This window comes from Lepus europaeus, chromosome 13 (genome assembly GCF_033115175.1).
Source record: "Lepus europaeus isolate LE1 chromosome 13, mLepTim1.pri, whole genome shotgun sequence".
Lineage (NCBI taxonomy): Eukaryota > Metazoa > Chordata > Mammalia > Lagomorpha > Leporidae > Lepus > Lepus europaeus.
The window spans coordinates 7,395,642-7,419,064 of NC_084839.1; the positions used below are offsets into that span (position 1 = coordinate 7,395,642).

Below are 23,423 nucleotides of genomic sequence, written 5' to 3' on the forward strand. Positions count from 1 at the left end.
AGAGAGGGGGTGGGGAGGGTTTCCACCCTCTGGTTTACTCCCCTGATGGCTGCAACAGCCAGAGCTGGGCCAATCCGGAGCCAGGAGCTTCTTCCAGGTCTCCCACGTGGGTGCAGGGGCCCAAGGACTTGGGCCATCTTCTATTGCTTTCCCAGGCCATAGCAGAGTTGGATCAGAAGAGGAGCAGCCAAGACTAGAACCAGTGCCCATATGGGATGCTGGCGCCACAAGCAGAGACTTAACCCACTACACCACAGTGCCAGCCCCAAGGCTCTATCTTTAAAGTATGTATTTTTTTATGTCAGTTGTTTAAGATTTAGAGCCAAGTTTTCCCTTGAAATAGTTGTGAACTTTTTGGTCAGAATGCTAAGATGGTGGGGCCAGCTAGGCTCCTGTTAGAGTCTGAGCAGCTCCAGTTCTGATCCAGCTCCCTGCTGATGACCCTGGGAAAGCAGTGGAGGACGGCCCAAGTGCTTGGGCCCCTGCCACCCATAAGGGTGACCCGGACAGACAAAGCTTCCGGCCCCTGGCTCTGGCCTGGCACATTAAGGCCATCTGGGAAGTGAATCAGTGGACAGAAGACATCTCTCTCTCTCTGTCTCTCTCTTTCTCTTTCTCTCTCTCTCCTTTGAATAACTCTGTCTTTCAAATAAGTAAATAATCCCTTAAAAAAAAGAAAAAAGAAGAATGCCAGGCTGGCTCAGAATGTTGATGAAACATGCGGTCGTGGTGAGTCTGGCTCCGTTCTGGGAGTTCTGTCTTGGGTGGGTGGAGACCCCCTGGACTCTCCTTGGCCTTTCGCGCCTGCCTGCTGGCACTAAAATGTCCTGATGGCCCGTTAGGTCCAAGTAGGTTTTGCAGGTCAACGCTGACTTCCTGCTTTTTATCAACTTCTTTACCTATCCTGCCAGCTAAACTGTTAGAACTCAACTTTTGGACTTAGAGTGTCTACTAGTCTTGCGAAGACCCTTCAGGAGTATGATTAATGGTTCACCTAACGTTTGATCCCTGTTTAAAAATGAAGAACATGTTGCCGAGCCTGGTGGTTGGTGTGCGTTTGCCTCTTCTCTCTCTCAGAGCATGGACCACTTTGACGACATCGGCCCCAGCGTGGTCATGGCCTCACCGGGCATGATGCAGAGTGGCCTGTCCAGAGAGCTCTTTGAAAGCTGGTGCACCGACAAGAGAAACGGCGTCATCATAGCAGGCTACTGCGTGGAAGGCACGCTTGCCAAGGTCAGTTACGTCTTGGGCTCTCGGGACCCTCAGAGGTTTTCCCACCAACGTATTTCATTAATTAAAGTGAGCATGGGAATAGGGTGCTAGAGATGTGCATGGGGCGAGGAGCTGTGCACGCACCAAACAGCACAGCAAGAGCCATGCGGTCGGCACGCTCACTGACGTTTGAGAGACGCCCATCTGCTTGCCAGTTAAAAAGAACCGATGGCACCTCTCTGAGACAGACACACACGTGACGCCCTCGTGCCGTGGAGAAGGTTCACTAATACATAGGACGGCCTCCTAACCTCACGTTCCTGAGACCCGAAGTGCTTGGATTTCTGATTTATCTTGTTTTCTTGTTTTTGGGGTTTTTTTGTTTTGTTTTGTTTTGTTTTTTTTGCATTTTCTGTATAGTTAATGAGATATCTTGGGTATGGGACCCAAATCTAACTAGGAAATTCATTTGTGTTTCACATATATCCTACACACATAACAGGAAGGCAGTTTTATGTAATATTTTTAGTGCCTGTGTTTTGTGTGTGGCATATCACGTGAGGTCAGACATGGCATTTTCTGCTTGCTGTGTCATACCAACACTCAAAGAGTTTCAGGTTTTTGAAGGTTTTAGGTTTTCAGATGAAGGATGTTGAGCTGGTAACGAGTTGTCTTAATTAGCCCTGGAATGGGATTGGGTTGACGATCCTCCTCTTGGGATTGGGTTGACTGTCCTCCTGTTGGGATTGGGTTGACCATCCTCCTGTTGGGATTGGGTTGACCGTCCTCCTGTTGGTATAAAACATGATGCTGGTTCTCCGAGGTGTGGATGCTGTGGAAAAGATGTGCCAGGCCTAACGGCAGTTTCTGAATATCCACGGTCATCTCCTCACCCTCTTACCGTGCACATCAATTTTATTTTTAAAAATGTGGTATGGTTCCCACTTTGATCATTTTTATTATTTCGCCTAATTCTGTCAAGTCCTTTAGAAACAATATTGGCCATATATTTAAGGTAGATTTCTAGAATAGAAATACATCTGTGCTTTATATGAGTCCTTGTATCTGAAAAGTGAATTTTTAGAGCAAAAAATTCGTTGGGAATACAGGTTTGTCTTTCTAATCATAAGACTTGAGATTTTTACTGCCAGCACTCCCGAAACATTGAATTTTTGTTAATCTACGTATTTTCCTCACTAATTGCTTGCCTGATGAGGAAAATGAACATTTAATTACTGAGTCACAGTGTTCAAATGGGCTTTGTGCTGAAGGTCCCACATTACTCTGGGAGTTGAATGGCTACGTGCACCTCCTCTTTTCTAACTGGAGAGTTTGTTTGCTTTATTTTGTGATTTGTCTTTGTTTTTCACAGCATATCATGTCTGAACCTGAAGAAATTACTACCATGTCTGGACAGAAGCTACCATTGAAAATGTCTGTTGATTACATTTCTTTCTCTGCTCACACAGATTACCAACAAACCAGTGAATTTATTCGTGCTTTGAAACCGCCTCATGTGGTTAGTGTATGAATTTGATTTGTAATGCTCTAGTGGAAAAAGCTTACCCAGGAAACCAGGCAGCAGCTGGTTCACAGACAGACACTGCCCTCCATTGTGGTGAGCAGAGCGTCTGCACTTGGGCGTGGTTTCAGTGCCCTGCCCTAGGCAAGCTGCGCACTTGTTCGTGTGTGTCTGGACCTCTCAGCCTCGGTGCTTGCTGGGGCTGGCTGCTTCCCCAGTGCTGTACCACTGCTCGTTTTCCCCCTCAGCTCCATGCCCTGGGCAGGCCACGCAGCCACTCTGCCTGCTGTGTCCGTAGGGAGAATAGCCCTGCATGCAGCTGTCGGGAAGGCTAAACAGGGGCCTGTTTCCACAGCACCGGATGGGGTGCCGGGAGCAGATGGACGCTTAGCAATACCAGACAGGCAGTGCAAGGATGGTTAGGAGAAGGAGAAAGATAAATCACATAATAGCTTATTAGTACAGCTTGTTTATATTTTTAAGTTTCATGCAGTCATAAATGAAACAGTTATGTATCTTAGTGGGATCTAAGAGAGGAATAAGCTGAAAAAAATATGTATTTTTAACTAGAAGAACACTTAAAAACATGTCTATTAAGTAGTATGAAGGAAGTGGACTTTGGTTAGTTTTGTTTGTTTTGTAAATACGTTTGTTTGAATATATATAAAATGGAATTTGTAATTTTAACAATTCCAGTGTGTAATTCAGTGGCTTAAGCACTTTAGTAATGCTGTTCACCCTTGAGCAGGGTCTACAGGCAAAGGCTGATCTGTCTTGTAGAATAGACATCATAAAAGTGGACAGAGAGACTGGTAGTTAGTGGCATACTCATATACCTCCTCCAGGACATTTCTGTTAGTTCTAAAATATTTCTTTGATATGGCTTATTAAACGGAAACAATATCAGTTTGTTTTATCCTCACAAAAAGCTTCTGTTGAAAGTCTTAGAGTAAAAACTTGAAGAAAGCTGTAGGTGCTTCTTGAGAGTAAAGTACAATGGTTCTGTAGCAGAATCGTGCACTGGGAGGTGGTAGGGACGAGTCGCCTGGTCCAGCCCTTGACCAGTGTTAGCGTAGAAGCAGGAAAAGTCACGGGCTTTCTCAGTGGCAAAGACTGGAGGAGGAAAAGCAGTTCCACAGCTCCCAGTGTCTGTTTCATGGATTTGATTCAGGAACGGGCCATCATGCATCTGAATAAAGAACGTTTCTCTGTGCCCTTTTAACTTCTATTTTGTATAGATTTTGGTCCACGGAGAGCAGAACGAGATGGCCAGGTTGAAAGCAGCCCTGATTCGAGAGTATGAGGACAACGATGAAGTTCACATAGAGGTCCATAATCCTCGGAACACAGAAGCAGTGACCTTAAACTTCAGAGGAGAAAAACTAGCGAAGGTAGAGGCTCGTGGCGCCCATCCTCTCCGTGCTTTCTGAAGATAAGCCTCCTTTATGCAAATCACGATACTGTGCCTGTTTCCACCTACAGGAACTTTAGTTTTGTGCTTTTTAGGCTCCTTCTGGGTCCACTGATTCTTCTTCAGATGGGAAGTTTCCAGATCCGTTAGATCTAGTCGGGTGGGTAACTCTAATCCACACCGCCCTGTGCCGTCCTTCCCTCACCTGAGGGTAAACGCCTGCTCGTCGCTGGTTTTGCTGTACCCAGTACAATATTGGCTTCTAACTCTTGTTCTCCCCAGGAATCTAAAACTAGGCCCGTGTCTCTGAACATGTATGTGATAGGTTAGAATAAATTAAGGCCAGTGCCGCGGCTCACTAGGCTAATCCTCCGCCTTGCGGCGCCGGCACACCGGGTTCTATTCCCAGTTGGGGCGCCGGTTCTGCCCCTATTGCTCCTCTTCCAGGCCAGCTCTCTGCTGTGGCCCGGGAGGGCAGTGGAGGATGGCCCAGGTCCTTGGGCCCTGCACCCGCATGGGAGACCAGGAGAAGCACCTGGCTCCTGGCTTCAGATCGGCGCAGTGGCCATTTGGGGGGTGAACCAACAGAAGAAGACCTTTCTCCCTGTCTCTCTCTCTCTCACTGTCTAACTCTGCCTGTCAAAAAAAAAAATCAAAGAGTTAGAAAATATTAAAATGTCTTTTTTGAGAATTGGTTACTGGCAGACTCTGTGGTGCAGCAGGTTAGTTACCACTTGAGATACTTGCATCCCAAATCCTAGTGCCAGCTCAGGTCCCAGCTGTGCGACTTCAGGTCCAGCTCCGGCCACCTCATCCTGGGAGGCAGCAGATGCCTCGGTAGCTCAGGCCCTGCCACCTACACGGAGACCGGACTGCGTTGGGGCTCCTGGTTTTGGTTTTCCCCAGCCCTTGCTGGCTTTTGTCAAGTGAACCAGTGGCTGGGAGATCTCTCACTCTGCCTTTCGTGTGGATGAAAATAAAAAAATAGACCTTAAAAAAAATTTTTAATGGTGAAGTGTAATGTTTTCTGAATTTAAAATTGAAATAGTTAAGAAAAACCTTACCCAGGATTTTAGAGAGATGCTGTAAGAAGTCTCCATTTTTATCTCTGTTGGTCAAAAGCCTTTTTAATATACTTTTTTTTTTTTAAGTTTTATTTTTTTATTTGAAAGGCAGAGTTTCAGAAAGAGGAGCAGAGAGACAGAGAGGTCTTCCGTCTGCTGGTTCACTGCCCAGGTGGCTGCAATGGTGGGAGCTGGGCCAAGCCAAAGCCAGAAGCTTATTTCAGGTTTCCCACATGGTGCAGGGGCCCAAGCAGTGGACCATCTTCTGCGTTCCCAGGCGCATTAGCAAGGGAGTGGGATAGGAACTGGAGCAGCTGGGTCTTGAAACAGTGTCCATAAGGGATACTGGAGTGGCAGGCGCAGGGTTAACCTGCTGCACCACAAAGCCAGTCCCTTAAAGAGACTTCGAAGGGAAAGTGCTGATTGAGTTCACAGTTCTCTTAATGGCCCAGACATGAAGCAGCTAATTGATGAATATCCTCTTGCTGTTCAATTTTTATGAACAACAACAAAAAACCAGAAGTGAGCAGAACTTAAGATGTGAGGCTTTCGTTGCCAAAGCAGAGCCTGTGGTGGTGTTTCCTGCAGTCTCACTGTTCACAAGGCTTTGCAGGGCTCATTTGGTAACATTTGTCTTACTGCTGTAGAAGATTGTATTGTCTTACTGCTGTAGAAGATTGTATTCAGGGGCTGGTGCTATGGTGTAGAGGGTAAAGCCACCAGCTACAGTGCCAGCACCCCATGTGGGCACTGGTTCCAGTCCCGGCTGCTCCACTTCCCATCCAGCTCTCTGCTATTTTCTGGGAGAGCAGTGGAGGATGGCCCAGGTCCTTGGGAAGCTCCTGGCTCCTGGCTTCGTATCGGCCCAGCTCCAGGGGTTGTGGCCATTTGGAGAGTGAACCAGTGAATGGAAGACTGTCTTAATCTCTTTCACTCTGCCTCTCTGTAACTCTTTCAAATAAAAATAAAAATAAATCTTAAAAAAGAAAAGAAGAATGTATTCAGTTGAGAGTCCAGAACCGGTTTTTGGAACTGCTGGCGGAGAGGGGGAGGCCGTGTAGGTAGGTAATCAAAGAGGAGCTCGGGCTCTTCCGGGCGGTGTTCTGGTTTTCAGCCCGAGTGTATTATTTCATGGCATTAGCTGTAGTGATGTTTTTTCTCAAGTACAATCTCCTGGGAACCAGGCCCCTTTTCAGAAAATCACCTCGTTCAAGGAGAAATTAGCCCTAAGAAACCACGAGAAATAGAGCTGTCGCCGTCTAGAGTTGTAAGAACCAGAGTGCCACTGCCCGCTTGCTGCTCGCCCTTAGGGTTGGGGGGGTACATAGGCCCTGCCCGTGTCTGTGCCCTTGGGTTCATTCATTTTTAGCTGAGAGAAGTTACATTAGCAGCTGTGGTCTCCTGGCTGTAGGGGTGTCGGTTTTACTTGTGAATGAGCGTCAGCTTCTCTGAAGGACGGCTCCCGCTCAGTGGGGGAGCTCATCCGTCCCTGGCTTCCTTCACCTTTTGGTTCAGAGAGGCTGAGCGCAGCCTGCAGGTGCGTGTCACAGTCGCTGCCTGCCCCGCCCCACTACACTGGCGCCCTGGGGAAGCTCCTTAAGCCCCAGTGCCTTGTGGACTTGGCTTTTGAGCTGGTTGGAACTGAACTGAGCGTGGCTGTTCATGCTGGATCTCCCTTTTACATTGTGGTAGCCGCGTTGCTGCCCTGGTGGTGGAGGTGCAAATTCATGTGTTGTTTTCAAGGTTAAGATGTCTAATGGTCACCGTGTGGAGTGGGTGTGTTAATGTAGCTGCATTTGACAAGATTCTATTTTCTTCAAGATTTTTGTTGTCTTTTTTAATAGGTCATGGGCTTTTTAGCAGACAAAAAGCCAGAACAAGGCCAGCGGGTCTCCGGAATACTTGTTAAACGAAACTTTAACTACCACATACTGTCTCCTTGTGACCTGTCCAGTAAGTATCCTCTCAGTGTCAGATGTCATTTGATCTTAGCATTGAAAGAAGACCTGTGAAAACGTGTCTTAACCTAGTTGCCAAATTGTAAGTCACAAGCAAGGAATAAAGTAGGAATCGGTGAGAGTAGAGTTCTAGGTGGAATTAGGGAATTCTCCCGCAGACTGTGAGAGCACTGAGGATGTTCACGAGGGCAGCTTTCAAATCAGAGGCGTATTTACAGCTGTTCTGACCCCCCCACCCCACCACCCTACCACCCTGCCTGCTGCCTGCTGCCCCTTACAACTGAGTACGGTGCTTTATCCAGAAGGAACTATGGATCCCCGATCAGCACTTTGCTTTCATGACCTGTAGGTCTGGGTCACCCTCCGGGCCTGTCTGTTCTGTACCACTCCAGGAGAACGGTCTCAGCAGGGAACAAACCCTTTTTCCCTTTAAAAGGGAAGAATATTAACATGAAGCCCAGTTTTTCATTGCATTAGGATTTCTTTCATCATCCAACTAACACCAGCCATCGACAAGCACAGCTGACGTGTGTTACCAGCTGAAGCTTATTATGTAGAATAACATGCACAAAGCTAACAGGGGTGCATTCAAGGGTGTGAATTGCTTTTCTCCCAGTTTATAAACATTTCTGTATGAATTCTGTATCTGTGTAAACGCCAAGCCAATAAATAAATTATTACTCTCCCAAAAAATAGCAGTATTCCAGTAAATAAAATGCCAAGCTTAGTTTTATTTCGACAGCACTGTTTAACTGTGAGCACTTAGAGAAGGGGTGAGAAACAGCAGCCGTGTGAGGTGTCTGTCTGTGAGACACCGGCTCTTGGCTCTCGGACCATCACACCTCAGGTCTGACTCGTTCCTCCATTAGAAGGTGGATGTGTGCTGACTCTCATCCAAGCTTTGGGCCGGGTGCTGAAGCACTAACGACTGATTTAAAATGCAGACTTAGCCCATGATCTCTAGTCACAGGAGGGAAGCAGCTTTGGAAAGAGCTTGGTGACATGTGGATCTGCACAGTTAGTATGTGGGAGAGACCGGCCTAGAGTTGGGGACAACTTTGCAAATCAGGTAGTACTTGTGCCGGGTGGTGGAGTAATTGCCAGGCACAACAGAGACAGGTGATAGCCGGTGTGGTGGCTCAGAGATGTCCAAGCACCTGCTGTGTCCAGGAGGGTGAGGGCTCTCCTGTGGCTGAAGTGCCAGTTAACTGGAGGGGGCAGGGCCTGTGGAGATAAGTAGGACATTAGCTTTCAGAAAAACACGTTCTTCTTGACTGTGAATGTCCTTCTTTCTTTACCCTGTGTGTGTTTGCAAGTTGAGTCTTGTGGGACTGGTACTGTTTCTTACAGTAGGTTTATTCTAATCTTCTCTTCAGATTATACCGACTTGGCCATGAGCACTGTGAAACAGACCCAAGCTATTCCATACACTGGCCCCTTTAATTTGCTCTATTACCAGCTACAGAAATTGACAGGTCTGTGTTTATTGAAATTCATTAATTTTTTTCAGTAAGATAATTTTATTTCTAGAAAAAGATGTCATGTAATTTTGGTAATTATCTCAGAATTGGACAATTTTGAAGATTTTTTAAAAATCTCATAATATCCTCAATCCACTTAAAGTCTAAAAATGTCAGTAGTCTTTACTTCTTTTATCTGCTTTACTTGACTATACCAAAAATTTTATCTATTTCTTGTCTTTGTTCTTTCCTGGTTCCATCAGAATCATTGGGTTCAGCAAATTTCCTAAGAGCTCATGACCACTGGCCTAAGGCCAATGAGCAAATAAACCTATTCTGTTTCCATATTAGACCTTGGGGAAATAGACATTTTTTGTGTATTAACATAATGAGGGGCATTAATTGAATCAAAAAGTGTGGACTAATAGCAAGATCATCTCATATTTAAAAATACACTTTATTATACTCTTTGTAATTCTTAGAGTAAAGTACTATTGTAGTAAGCAAGTAGAAAGAAAAAAAATTATGATTGATTTGAAAGGCCATTAGAGAGAGAGAGATCTTCCACTCGCTGGCCACTCCCTAAATGGCCTTAATGTCCAGGGCTGGACCGAGCCGAAGCCAGGAGTCAGGAACTCCATCCAAGTTCCCCATGTGGGTTGCTAGGACCCAAGCACTTGGGCCGTCTTCCTCTGCCTTCCCATGTGCATTGGCAGGGAGCTGGGTCAGAAGCGGAGCATCTGGACTTGAACTGGTGCTTTGATAATGGAATGCCAGCGTCTCAAGCAGTGGCTTAACCTGCCGCACCACACCACCAGCCCCGGAAAAGCTTTCTTCCTCAAAACCTGAAGATAGAATTATAGCTCATAGCACAGACAGCTGATGAAATAAGTCCAAGTCATCTTGGACACTGCAGACAGAAACCTCTTCTCTTTGGCAGTAGAATCTCCCCATGGGGTAGTTAAACTGACGAAGGCAGAAGGTGGACGTGACCGGTTAGCAGTAGTCTTGTGTTCTACACGGGGGTTCTGGGGAGAGTGGCAGGCACTGTGGTGCGTGGCTGAAGTTGCTGCTTCAGACACTACATTTACTTCCCCTATCAGAATACAGAATTGAGTTCTCATCCAGCTTTGCCACTGCATTGGGGAAGGCAGCCCATGGTGGCCCAAGTGCTTGGGTCCCTGCCACCCACGTGGGAGATTCAGATGGAGTTCCAGGTTCCTGGATTTGGCCTAGTCCAGCCCTGGCTGCTGTGGCCATCCTGGGGAGTGAGCCAGCTATCTCTTTCTCTCTATATCACTCTTTCAAATAAAGGTATATTTTAAAAAATAGATTCTAGTGAAAGGCTAAGTCCTTATCTACACTGGTGTTTGACTATCACTAAGTTTTATCATGTATAATGAGATCTTTCAGATGCTCTGAGCAATCAGCCTAACACTTTGTTTTCTGTTTAAAAATTGACTACCAGTGAGTTAACTTTTATCATTGTATAGCAGCCTTATTTCAGCTGTTTAGAAACAAAGGAATAATTATGCTGCTGGAATATTAGTGGAAAATTATACACGTCTTATCCTTTTTTTCAGGTGATGTAGAAGAAATAGAAATTCAAGAGAAACCTGCTCTGAAAGTGTTCAAAAATATTACTGTAATACAGGAACCAGGCATGGTGGTATTAGAAGTAAGATAAGATCACTTACCTAAACAAGGAAGAAACAGAGTTTTACAACAGTTCATGTGCAATGATAGAGAAAATTAGTTTCTTCCCAATCAGGGAAAAAAAGGGTAGTTGGAATATATGTATATGTATGTTTCTTTTTTCCCTAAGTTCATCTTTAAATATAATATAACGGGGCTTTTACGTGTTACAACAGTCAGGGTTAATATTTTGTGCATGAATGTAGGAGTCCCTTAAGGGTGGCACTCCAGGATGGTCTTCTGAGTCTTAAAATTCTCAGGGTAAAAATAGAATTCTGTTACAGTAAAGCGAGCAAATGGCATGCATTCCTTAAAAGTAAAATTCTGGAAATTCAGGTAAGAAGACCCAGATCAAAAAAGACTAGAAATCATCAATTCAGGCAAATGTGTTTCCTACTGTTAGAATTTTAATTCCTCCTGGCGCTCTGATGGATTGGCATTTGTTAGATTCAGAGTGAGTCCTGGGACTGAAGGATCCAGGGAGGCACCTTGTCTGTCTCTGGTCCCCAGGTATACAATCAGCTATTTTCTTCCCAAAGCGTGATTGTTTTAAAGCATTTCCAAGATCTGTCAGCTCTGGCCCCACTATAATTCTGTGACTGAAGTCTAACAATACAGCTAAAAACTAAAAGTGTCAGAAGGCATGGTTATCTGTGACATGAATCCATAAAGTATCTGAAATGTTAACATCAGAGAAAGGGAAAGAGTTGTTAGAGACACGAATTTAGCTCTTGCTACTGTGATTAGAGAATGTAGTTTTGTTCCCCGAGCTGACACTGTCGAGGAAGATCTAAGAGGGTTTTTCAAGGGCCTCGCATTGCTTGCAAAAGAACTCTCGGGAGAGACGAGAAGAGACAGGGAGGGCGCTCCTTCTCTCTCAGAGACTTGGAGGCTTCGCCGCAGCGTTTGGCGGGTGAACGGGAGTCTTGGGCTTCATCTGAGAGGCAGAAGCACGTGTTTAAAAGTGTCCGTGCCCGTGCTGCACACACAGGGATTCAGGGTTTGAGCTTGGATCCCAGCTCTAGCATCTTAGGCAAATTACACTCGAGTCTTCCCTTTCACAAACTGAAGTCAGTGCTGCTCTTTGCAATGAGAATCCATCGATAAGGCGTGCAAAGCGCTTTGCCACAGAGGAACTGCTCCGTGCTTCTCGCTTTGTTTGAGAGGAAGTGACAGGTGTCTAGCACTGCTTGTTAACTTCAGCAGACAACGGGCCCAGTCATCGCAGTGACAGTCCGTGGCGTGTGGCACTCCGCGGGTGGGTGGGAGCATTCGTGCTCCTTGTGGTCGGCCACAGCTGCCCCTTCCTGACTCTGCCTTTTGCTTTCCAGTGGTTGGCGAACCCTTCTAACGACATGTTTGCAGACGCGGTGACAACGGTGATACTGGAAGTTCAGTCCAATCCCAAAATAAGGAAAGGTACTGAACAGCCTCGCTCTTATCAGTTGATTTGCGCACAAGGCTATGGCGCTTGAGATCTCCTGAGATTTCTCCCGCTTACGTCGTTTTTAAGATCGCTCATACGCATAACAGCGGATGTTGTTGGTGTTTTGTTTTTGTCCTAGCTCTCCGTTTATATTGTACAATTTGGGTTACCGTTAGCACTGATAAAATCCCCTTGAACAGTCCTCTTCAAAACACTTTAACGGAAAATTCCAAATATTGCTACACGGAGCCAGCACGCCTGTTAGGAAGGTGTGCGCTGTGCCTTTGTGTGTCAGAAGCGTGCTGAGTCGCGTGTGCTCGCCCTGTGGGACAGCTCTCAGCAGAGGAAAGCACCACTGGAAACATTCTGTCTTCCTGATTTGCAGCTCGGGTCTCTGATACGTAATGCAGCCCAATGCCTGCCCTCAGATACGGGTCTTCTGTTTATTCTGATAGCCCTTTATAAAATGAAGTCTTCATAATACCGTCTTTCATAATCTTGTATTTGTGTAACCTTCTGAGAAGGTTAAAGTTCTGTGCAGAAATGGCAGTACTAGGGCCCTGAAGCTGTCGTGTGCCGTCAGCGATGTGGTGCCTGAGCTGGGCTAGCCCGTTCTCCCCGCTTCCTGGCCGGGGAGAGCCTTGGAGCACACCGCCAAAGGTGCCACTCGCTGTTCTGAGCACGGCTTGGCTGTGACGTGCTGAGAAACACGACAGTGGCTGGGGTACAGACGACCAGCAGAGGCTTCACGTCTGCTGTACGGGAAGGAGAACTCGCCCCAGAGCTGGGTCTGACCCTGCCGTCGTGCCCTGCCCCGCAGGGAAAGCCTGCCGTTCTCCCCACTCTGGTCCCGTCGGCCCTGCTGTCCTCTGAGCAATGCTTCCAGCACCCTCTTGTGGATACCGAAGGCCGCAGATGCTCAAGTCTCCCCTTAGACCAAATGGCATAGCATTTCTATACGGCCTACCCACAATCCTCCCGTGTACGTTAAATTGTCTCTCCGTTAGTTACTGTACCACAGGCACTGTTAATAGTTCTAGTGTGTTCTCCAGGGAACCATGACTAGGAAGAAGGTCTATCTGTGTTCAGAGACTTGTTGTTTCCTAATATTTTTATCACGGTTGATTCCACCCACGGACGTGGAGGGCCAACTGTAGTTGGGTACAAGACAGTCATGACATCCGTGTCCACCTGCCACTGCTAGAACTGTGCCTCTGGGTGTTTGCGCAGCAGCTCCTGCAGATCAGTGAGAAGCAGGCTCGTTGTGTTTCCCCTGTGGTGAGCGTCTGGTGGACCAGCTGCCTGCCTTGTCTCTCCTGGCTCGCCGCTGTTGTGTTTATGGAAAGCCAGATTGTACTGTTCTCGGGGAGGGGACGTTCACATGACAAGTGTGTACAGAGCACCTGCTTCTTGGCGGCAGTAGTCTAGCGCTTAGGATACGTCAGAGAACCAAGCAGGCGGATTCTTGCCCTCCAGGAGCCAGCATTCCGCCGTGTCCCAGGGCTGTTTGATAGGGCATGGAGTTGGCTAAGATGCCAGAGGGCCTCGTGGGCCATTGTGGGACCTTGGACTGAGGTCTGAGTGAGACAGGGCAGCACTGAGCATTGAGCAGGGGCGACCAAGTCTTTTTTTCTTTAAAGATTTATTTATTTATTTGAAAATCAGTTACACAGAGAGAAAAGGAGAGGCAGAGAGAGAGAGAGAAAGGTCTTCCATCCACTGGTTCACTCTCCAATTGACCACAATGGCTGGAGCTGTGCCAGTCTGGAGCCAGGAGCTTCTTCTGGGTCTCCCACGTGGGTGCAGGGGCCCAAGGACTTGGGCCATCCTCTACTGCTTTTCTAGGCCATAGCAGAGAGCTGGATGAGAAGTGGAGCGGCTGGGACTTGAACCAGCTCCCATATGGGATGCCGGCACTGCAGACAGCGGCTTTACCTGCTACGCCACAGCACCGACCCCCAAACCAAGTCTTTAAAGAATTGCTGTGGTGCTTGGAAGAGGGGCTGTCAGGAGGGCAGCTGGCAGTGCAGTCTGTTAGGCGCTCTCCCAGTTGTCCACATGGGAGACGTGGTCTGAGCTGTGGAGCTGGGAAAGTGCTCGGGTTCTGGAGATCATTTTGGAAGTGGGGCTCGTGTAGGGGTGAGGGGAGGCGCAGTCAGGATGAGTCTCAGCCACGAACTAACGGCCCAGGGCCACCCATGGAGCTGAGTGACAGAGGCCTTGGTAAGGAGTCCATGCTCCCCCTGAAGATGGGAAGTGTTGCAGGGGCTGACACACTCGCTCTTGGCTGTGCTTCACAAGGTGATTATTATCCGATTGACCTCATCCTACCCGAGTTGCAGTTTCAGCATTTCAGAGCAGGGTGTGCAGCTGGGCCCCAGGCCTAATCCAGGCTGCACCTGCTTTTGGCAGGAGACTTACCGGAAAACAGGCCTGTCCATGGTGCACACGTCAGCCTGCGCTGCTGTGATGTGGCCACAGCAGGGCTGAGTAGTTTTGGCTGAGACCCGTGGTGCACAAAGCTGACAGCACCATCCAGCATCTGCAGAAATGGCTGCCAGCCCTGTGGAGGCGCGTTTGTGAAACAACCTGATTCAGGAGATGAGGCCACGGGAAGGAAGGTGGCACTGTCCCCTCCCATCCTGACCTCCTCCGCCTCGATCCCAGTTCTGTGCCCGTGTGGTTTTCCCTTCAGTGCCTGTGCCACCAGACACAGGAAAGCTTGTGCATTTCCTTTTTTGTTTTGGTTTCTTTTGTTTTGTTTTTTTAAGATTTATTTATTAGAGGGAGAGAGGTCTTCCATCTGGTTTACTCCCCAAATGGCCACCATGGCCAGAGCTGGGCTGATACCAAAGCCAGGAGCCAGGTGCTTCTTCCAGGTCTCCTACATGGGTGCAGAGGCCCAAGGACTTGGGCCATCCTCCACTGCTTTCCCAGGCCACAGCAGAGAGCTCCGAAGAGGAGCAGCCAGGACTCGAACTGACACCCATATGGGATGCCAGCACTGCAGGTGGCGGCTTTACCTGCTACGCCACAGCACAGGCTCCCCAGCTTATGTATTTTACAAAGGCCTTCTTTTATGTTCTTGTCCCATCATGCTCTTCCGTGTTCCATGTTTTCAGCATGTTTATTTCAGCATGTACTATTCTAACAGACCTACACAGGGCAACTGTGCTTGTCTGGTTGAGTTCACAGATGGTGTATGTGTCTGAGAAGTTCCTCATACATTTTTTTTAAAGATATACTTATTTATTTGAAAGGCAGAGTTACAGAGAAGCAGAGAGAGAGAGAGAGGTCTTCCATCTGCTGGTTCACTCTCCAGATGGCCGCGATATATATCATACCACAAATTTAATAGTATTTAATGATAAAATAATTACTTGGGCTGGGAAATTGAATGCATATTGAAGAAATCTTTTAAAGTTTCCTTAAAATGACAAGAGTTGGAGGAGAACGTTTGGCCTAGCAGGTGAGACGGGTGAGAATGCCTGCATCCCGTATCACAGTGCCTGGTTCAGAGCTGGCTGTGGCTCCTGCTGATGCAGACCCTGGGAGGTAACGGTGATGCCTCAAGTAATTGGGTCCCTGTCTCCTACATGGGAGACCCGTATTGAGTCCCTGGCTCCCGGCGACAGCCTGGCCCCATCCTGGCTGGCATAGGCACTTGAGGTGTAAACCGGCAGATGAGAGCTCTCTCTGTCACTCTGCCTCTCAAATCTAAAAATATATGGAGAAGGTGTCTCATATTTCCCTATTTATGAGTGAGGCCATAAAATTTTTTTCTGGCATTTTTCTCCATGGTATATATGTTTTGTGTGTGTGTGTGTGTGTGTGTGTTATATGAAGGATTATAAAAATCCACACTACTCTTGTAGTAGCTTTATTTATTTATGTGTTTATTTATTTATTTGGAAGGCAGAGTGACAGAGATGGGGGAGCCAGAGAGAGAAATCTTTCACCCACTGATTGGCCACAATAGCTGGGGCTGGGCCAAGCTGAAGCCAGGATCCAGGAGCTCCATCCTGGTCTCCCACATGGCTGGCAGGGGCCCCAGCACTTGGGGCACTGCTACTCCCCTCCCAGGGGATATTAACAGGGAACTTAGACCAGGAGTGGAGCAGCTGGGACCTGACCCAGCTCCGATGGAGAATGCTGGGGTCCCAAGCTGCAGCTCACCCACTGCGTCACACGCCGGTCCCTGGAGCAGTTTTCCTGGCATATAACCGCGGCCGTGCGGCTCTCCCATGCAGAGCGCCAGGTCAGTGATTTTAATGCACTGGGAGAACGTGAGAACGTTCATATCATTCCAGAAGGAAATCCTGTGCCCTGTGCCCTCCTCCCGGAATCACTGCCCTGCGTCTGTCTCAGTGAGTTTGCCTGCTCGGGACGGATTTTCTATTTATATAAGTAGAACCCTACACGCATGGTCTTTCATGACTGGCTGCTTTCGCGGAGTGTGACGTGTGCGTGGTGCAGCCGTGTCGGAGCACAGATCGGCACGTCACACCCTCCTTCTGTCCTCACTGTGGGCTGGCGCACGTTTTGTTTGTCCAGTCACCGGTTGATGGACTTGTGGGTTGTTTCTACCCTGCAGCTCTAGAACTATCACTGCTGTGGGTATTTACAAGTCTGTCTGTGTAGACAGGTTCTCTTTCCCCTTGGGTCTGAGCTAGGGGTAGAAGTTTTGAGAAACCGCTAGACAGGAGGTGTTCAGTGATGTGCCAGGGCTCATTTCAAACTCCAGATTAAAGATGTGCCATGTATAAAGTAATCAGATGTGTTGTATATAGTAGAATGCTAAATTTACATAGCTTTTTTAAAAAAAGAAAAAGATTATTTATTTGAAAGGCAGAGTCACAGACATAGAGGGAGAGGGAGAGAATCTTCGATCCGTTGGTTCACTCCCCAGGTGACTGCAGTGGCCGGAGTTGGGCTGGTCTGAAGCCAGGAGACGGGCTTTTTCTAGGTCTCCCGTCTGGATGAAGGGACCCAAACACTTGGGCCATCCTCCAGTGCTCTCCCTAGCAGATTAGCAGGGAGCTGGATTGGAAGTGGAACAGCTGGGACTTGAACTGGCAACCAAGTAGGATGCTGGCGCCGCAGGCGGAGGCTTAACCCATTACGCCACAGCACCAGCCCCATAAATTTACACAACATTTTAAATAGACCTCAGATCTTTGGTCTGGTTGTTCTAGAACTCCTAGAGGTAGAACTTTACTCACCTCTGCTCGTAAATGTAAAGTTGGAAATAAAAGTAATCTGAAATGTCTTTTGTGGTTCTTTAATAAGAACATGAAAGAAAGTAATAAAAATACCAATTTGCCGTAGCAGGTAGATGATACAAATTGAAGCTTGTCACGTGGAGGATTCCATAGTTAATCACTTTGAGTTGCCCGTTACTGTGTTCCGGTTCTTGATTTGGGAGTTTTCCTCAATGGGCATTTGGAAATTGAACTTGCTGTCATTAAGTGGAACTTTCTTCATTTTTTTCCAGGTGCAGTACAGAAGGTTTCTAAGAAATTGGAAATGCACGTTTATAGCAAGAGGTTGGAGATCATGCTGCAGTAAGTTTCCGTGCCCTGGATTCGGCTCGGCGGGCTCAGGCCCGGCCAGCGCTGACTGCTGTGGGAGCCTGGCTTTCTTTCCGGGGGGGAACCCTTGAGTTGCTCTCTTCCAGCTCAGCACTCCAGCTCGCTGAGCGTGTGACCTGTGTGGCCAGCCACTTACGTCCCCTTCTGTGTGGCTTCTTGGGATGTTCCTGGAAGGCAGGCAGAGTCATCCGGCTCCCGTAGTTGGGTCCCTGCCACCTCTGTGGGAGGCCCTGATGGCGTCCCTGGCTCCTGGCTTCCACCTGACCCAGCCCCCAGCTGCTGGGGCATTTGAGGGTGAACAGCAGGTGGTCTTTCAAGGATAAGTTCTAACAACCTCACGTGTTTTTATGCCTGTAAGGAATATTTTAGGTATTTACGTAGATGCGAATTCTTCATTAAGAATAGTTTCTTTTTAGACTCTGCTCAGATAGGGAGCCTGCAATTATGAAATACCTTCAACTCAGCATTTTTCTAAACACCACCTTGCTGCAGGCACTCTTTGAACCTGATTTCAGAATGCTTTTCCAAATAAAATAAACATAAAGCTTCTTCGGAGTGGATAGCTACAGTAAGGGAGTTTCTATAATTTCAGCATCTAGCACAGTGCTTGTACCTAATGTCTCCCATACTTGTTGACTAAGTGAGTGCTTCTGTTTGAAATTGAAAGTTACTTAATTAGGCACCTGAATGAAATAAAATGCTCCGCATGTTTGGAAGGTTTTCATGTTAACATTTCTGTTTTTGCCTTCCTGTCCCCAAAATCCACACTTATGAAATGAATTTGTCTACTTATTTATTTATTTGGAGGCAGAGTGACGATCTTCCATTGATTGCTAGTTCACTCCCCAAATGCCAGCAACAGCCAGGGTTGGGCCAGGCTGAAGCCAGGAGCCGGGAGCGCCATCCTGGTTCTCCACCCGGTGGCAGGGCCCCCAGCACTCGGGCCCACTCAGGCCCTCCTCTGCTGCTCTCCCAGGTGCACTAACAAGAAGCTGGATTGGAAGCAGACCAGCCCCCCTGTGGGCCTCCCGTGTCTTGGGCGGGGACTCATCCCCTATGGGACGACGCAGGAGCTGCTCATCTTCCTAAAGGAACCTTCGCTAACTTGTACACAGTGATGGACCTTAAATGGTGACTTTGCTCACATGAGCCATCACGCATTTCAGAAGGTGTTCCTGGTGTTGTCATTCTGATTAAAACCCACCCTGTGTCACCCAGACTGAGCAGCAGGCACAGCTCAGGACATGGGTTCCTGCTGCGGCTAAGGCCCCCTGGCTCCTCCTGGCTCCCCCTGGCTCCCCCAGCCCCCCGGCCCCCATGCCCCCCCAGCCCCTGGCTCCCCCAGCCCCTCCCCCCGGCTCCCCTTGGCTCTCCCTGGCTCCCCAGGCTCCCCGGCCCCCACGGCCCCCCTGGAACCCCCAGCTCCTCCCGGCCCCCATGACCCCCCCCGGCCCCCTGGCTCCCCCAGCCCCCCGGCTCCCCCGGCTCCCCGCCTGGCCCCAGCCCCCAGCCCCCCCGGCCCCCCCTTGCAGAGGGCCTTGCCCTGCACTCTCTGGAAGCTGACCCGCCAGCTTTGGCCTCTGAGAGCCTCTGTTAGGTGCTTGTGCCCTTGGGTGGGCAGTAACGCTGCGGGACTCTTCCCAGGCAGGGAGCAGGGGAGATGCGCACACGTGCACACACACGTGCACACACACGTGCACTCATGCAGTTTGGCCTATGTTCGTGGGAGTGGGCCAGCCCGGGGTGTCCCGGCACGTCCTGCTGTGGACAGCGCTGTTCCGGGGCCTCTACAGGACCCGCAGCCTGTGATCCTGGAGTGGCTCTGCAGGCACCACAGTGGGGCTATAGGAGGGGCACTGCCCTGGTGGCCCTTGGGCTGACCAAGGGGCATCTGCAAGAGGCCTGCAAGCCCTTCAGCTTCACTGTGCACCTGGCCTCTGCGCCCCCTCCTGCCTGCCCCCACCTGCCCCTCCCCCTCCTGCCTGCCCCCACCTGCCCCTCCCCCTCCTGCCTGCCCCCCACCGGCCCCTCCCCCTCCTGCCGGCCCCCCACCTGCCCCTCCCCCCTCCTGCCTGCCCCCCCACTGGCCCCTCCCCCTCCTGCCTGCCTCCCCCTCTCTCCTGCCTTTCCCTCCCTTTCCTGCCTGCCCCCCACCTGCCGCTCCCCCTCCTGCCTGCCCCCCTCCTGCCTGCCCCCCACCTGCCCCTCCCCCTCCTGCCTGTCTCCCCCTCTCTCTCCTGCCTTTCCCTCCCTTTCCTGCCTGCCCCCCACCTGCCGCTCCCCCTCCTGCCTGCCCCCCACCTGCCCCTCCCCCCTCCTGCCTGCCCCCACCTGCCCCTCCCCCTCCCCTCCTGCCTGCCCCCACCTGCCCCTCCCCCTCCTGCCTGCCCCCCCACCTGCTGCTCCCCCTCCTGCCTGCCCCCCACCTGCCCCCCCACCTGCCCCTCCCCCTCCTGCCTGCCCCCCACCTGCCGCTCCCCCTCCTGCCTGCCCCCCACCGGCCCCTCCCCCCTCCTGCCTGCCCCCCCACCTGCACCTTCCCCTCCTGCCTGCCCCCCACCGGCCCCTCCCCCCTCCCGCCTCCCCCATGAACACTGAACCACACAGTTATTCCGAGAAGAGACACAAGACAGAGCCACAGCTTGCTCTGGCTTCGTCAGTGTGACTGGCAGTGTTCGAACTTGCAAGTCCACAGAAGCCTAAGAAGCGCAGCTCATTTCCACAGCCACCTGAACAGTGTTTCAGTGACCGGCAGTTAATTACATGAGAACGAAACGTCTTTGTCCTGTCCTTCTGCGTTTATCTGTATTTGAAATAGAGTGCTTTCCTTGGTGCTGGTTACCCAGCTAAGTCACATTCCCAGTATTTTTTTCCACTTTATTGAAAAGGCAGAAAGGGACAGAGACCTTCCATTTGCTGGCAAACTCCTCAGATGTGCACAGCAACCAGGGCTGGGCCACGCTGAAGCCGGGAGTTGCGGGTCTCCCACCCAAGGGCAGGGACCCAAGTAGTTGAGCCGCTTTCTGCCGTCCCCCAAGGTGCACGTTTAGCCGGAAGTGGATCGAAGCTGGAGCCAGGACTCCTACCAGGCGCTCTGACGGCAAGCTGGCCTCCCGAGCGGTGTCTCAGCCACTGTGCCAGTGCCCCGCCCTCCAGCATCAGACTGCCTGATGGAGCAAAGCTGTGGCTGCCCCTCCCCGCTCCGAGTTACTAGACTGTGCAGGATGACCAGGGCTGACTGACGGGTGGTTAGACTGGCTCCTCAGTGACAGGACCGGTCTTACTGACTTCTGTATCCCCAGCAGCGGGCCCCGAGGATGCGCAGCCTGTACCAGCTTTAAGGGTGGCGAAGCCACCACCGGTGACGCCAGCACCCAGTAGAGTGCCTGGGTGGGTCCTGGCTGCTGTACTTCGTGCCCAGGTGCCTGCGCTCCTGCCAGTCCTGGGGGACCTGAGTAAACTCAGGGGCTCCCAGCTCCGCTTTGGCCCTGCCCCGGCTGCTGCAGGCATTTGGGGAGGGAACCCGCGGGTAGATCTCTCCCGGTCACTGTGCCTTTCAAATAAATAAATCTCTTCTAAAAAAATGCCGACATGAATTAACTCAGCTAGGCGTTTGAAGATGATAAAAGCAGTTTACGTGGGCGCCAGCTGCATCTGGAACCTGGATTCGAACAGCTCAGCTGCTGGTGCACCACGAGGCGTGAAGCCACTTAACTCTTGTGGCTCGTCTGCCGAGTGGCAAAAGGGATCCTTAGGAAATCACAGCTCAAGTCCTGGTTAAACTGGGCTCTGAAGTGGCCAGCACAGTGCCGCTGAATAAAGCAGTCTTACTGAGTGGTTCCTGAGTGTGTCTATGTAGCCTGTTTGGTATATTAATAAGTTCTATCAAGGTAAGTAGGAAGTGTGTCTAAGGGAAGATTTGCGTCTTCGGCTCAGAGCTGTTTCCCCGCGGCTGTGCGGTCGGGCTGTGCCGCTGATCCAGCTGCTTTGTTCTTTCAAGGGACATATTTGGAGAAGACTGTGTCAGTGTGAAAGATGGCGCTCTGCTCAGTGTCACGGTGGACGGGAAGACGGCCAACATCAACCTGGAGACGCGGGTACGCAGCAGCTTCTCCCTGCGCCTCAGGTGTCTGGAGGTGGAGTGGAACAGGAGTGACCCATGGCCCACACCTGACAGCTTACGTTCGCGTGCTGGGTTTCCTCCTCTCCTCCTGTGCTTGTTTGCTAGTCCAGCTCTGCTTCTCATTCCAGCTTCCTGTTCTAGTCTGCGTGACGTAGAAAGCTCCCCAGCGTGCTCTGCGCTCTGCTGCAGGGTCCTCACTCCCATGGGATCTCTTCATGGGCTCCCACGGGAACCCCACCCCTCTGCAGGGGCTCCATGGGAACCCCACCCCTCTGCAGGGTCTCCATGGGCTTCATGGGAACCCACCCCTCTGCAGGGTCTCCATGGGCTTCATGGGAACCCACCCCTCTGCGCGGTCTCCATGGGCTCCCACGGGAACCCCACTCCTCTGCGCAGTCTCCATGGGCTCCACGGGAACCCCACCCCTCTGCAGGGTCTCCATGGGCTCCACGGGAACCCCACCCCTCTGCAGGGTCTCCATGGGCTCCCACCGGAACCCCACCCCTCTGCACGGTCTCCATGGGCTCCCACAGGAACCCCACCTCTCTGCGCGGTCTCCATGGGAGCCCCACCTCCTCTGCGCGGTCTTTAATTTCTGTGTTCTTTGACTATGTAGGTGTCTGAGAAATCACTAGATGTTACTTTGATATAAATGAGAAAACCTGAGTAGGTATCTCACTGGAGAGATACAGGTGGCCAGGAGGCATAGGACAGCGTTCAGATCCGTCCCTGATCAGCGGGGCGTGGCTGCTGTGGCATAGCAGGCAGGGCTGCCGCTCGAGACACCAGCATCCCGTGGCCGAATGTCGGCTCCAGTCCAGGCTACTCTGCTTCCAGGCCCGCTTCCTGCTAATGTGCCGGGGAAGCTCCTCCCAACCACGCGGGAGACCAGAATGGGGCTCCTGGCCCAGACCTGGCTCTCATAGCCATTGAGGAAGTGAACCAGCAGATGGTTCCATGTGTGTGTGTGTCTCCCTCTCTCTTGCTATGCCTTTGAAATGAAAAAATCTTTTTTTTTTTTTAAAGATTTATTTATTTGAAAGAGTTACAGAGAGAAGTAGAGAGGTCTTCCATCAGCAGGTTCACTCCCCAATTAGCCACAACGGCTGGAGCTGCACCGATCTGAAGCCAGGAGCTTCCTCCGGGTCTTCCCACGTGGGTGCAGGGGCCCAAAGACTTGGGCCATCCTCCACTGCTTTCCCAGGCCACAGGGGAGAGCTGGACTGGAAGTGGCGCAGCCGGGTCTCTAACCGGTGCCTGTAAGGCGTGCCGGCACTGCAGGCACAGCCCAGCCCCTGGAGTGAATAAATCTTTAAAAAGATAATTAGAGGAAATACAAGTTTAAAGTATGAATTATCAGCACAAAGAGAGTGAAATAAATAAGGAACTTGTATCCTGGGCCCTGGGGCGCAGAGGGCGTGTGCATTCCCGAGGGCAGTTTGGGAACTGCATCAAAGCCGGCGGGAGCAGGTGTAGAGCAGTGGCCGGGTGCCTGTGTCCCAAATCCAACTGCTGGGATTGGAGGCCCCGTGGGCTTCTGGTTCCAGCTTCCTGTTAATGGGCATGCCGCGAGCCGTGAGTGATGGCCCCTGGCCCAGACCCTGCTACCCACAGGGGAGATCGGAGTTCCAGGCTCCGGCACAGCCTGCCCAGCGCGTGTGGTCCGTTAGACTGCCCCCCCGCCCCGTGTCCGTCCTGGGGTCAGGTGTGTGTGCTGCCCCATCCCTGAGTGTCTCCCCGGGAGCCCCCTGCACTCCTGCTCGGCTCCCCGCTGACGGCTCTCTGGTTTCCTTGCAGACGGTGGAGTGTGAAGAGGGGAGCGAGGACGATGAGTCGCTGCGGGAGATGGTGGAGCTGGCGGCGCAGAGGCTGTACGAGGCGCTCACGCCCGTGCACTGAGCTGCGTGTTGAACCCTCGACTCTGCCGTGCGACTTAATAAAACGCGTGGTCTCTTCTC

General features: G+C 50.7%; 1 protein-coding gene across 1 annotated transcript in view; it reads left to right on the top strand.

Annotated features, from left to right (window-relative positions):
- Positions 1-23,423, top strand: part of CPSF3 (cleavage and polyadenylation specific factor 3) — a 39,768-nt gene extending 16,345 nt beyond the window's left edge. Inside the window, exons 9-18 of the mRNA XM_062208933.1 lie at positions 1,078-1,236; positions 2,588-2,734; positions 3,976-4,128; positions 7,057-7,165; positions 8,547-8,645; positions 10,214-10,308; positions 11,657-11,744; positions 17,246-17,315; positions 21,343-21,439; positions 23,263-23,423. Coding sequence (XP_062064917.1) covers positions 1,078-1,236; positions 2,588-2,734; positions 3,976-4,128; positions 7,057-7,165; positions 8,547-8,645; positions 10,214-10,308; positions 11,657-11,744; positions 17,246-17,315; positions 21,343-21,439; positions 23,263-23,364 — 1,119 coding nt within the window. The 3' untranslated portion in view covers positions 23,365-23,423. The remainder of the gene's footprint in view (positions 1-1,077; positions 1,237-2,587; positions 2,735-3,975; positions 4,129-7,056; positions 7,166-8,546; positions 8,646-10,213; positions 10,309-11,656; positions 11,745-17,245; positions 17,316-21,342; positions 21,440-23,262) is intronic.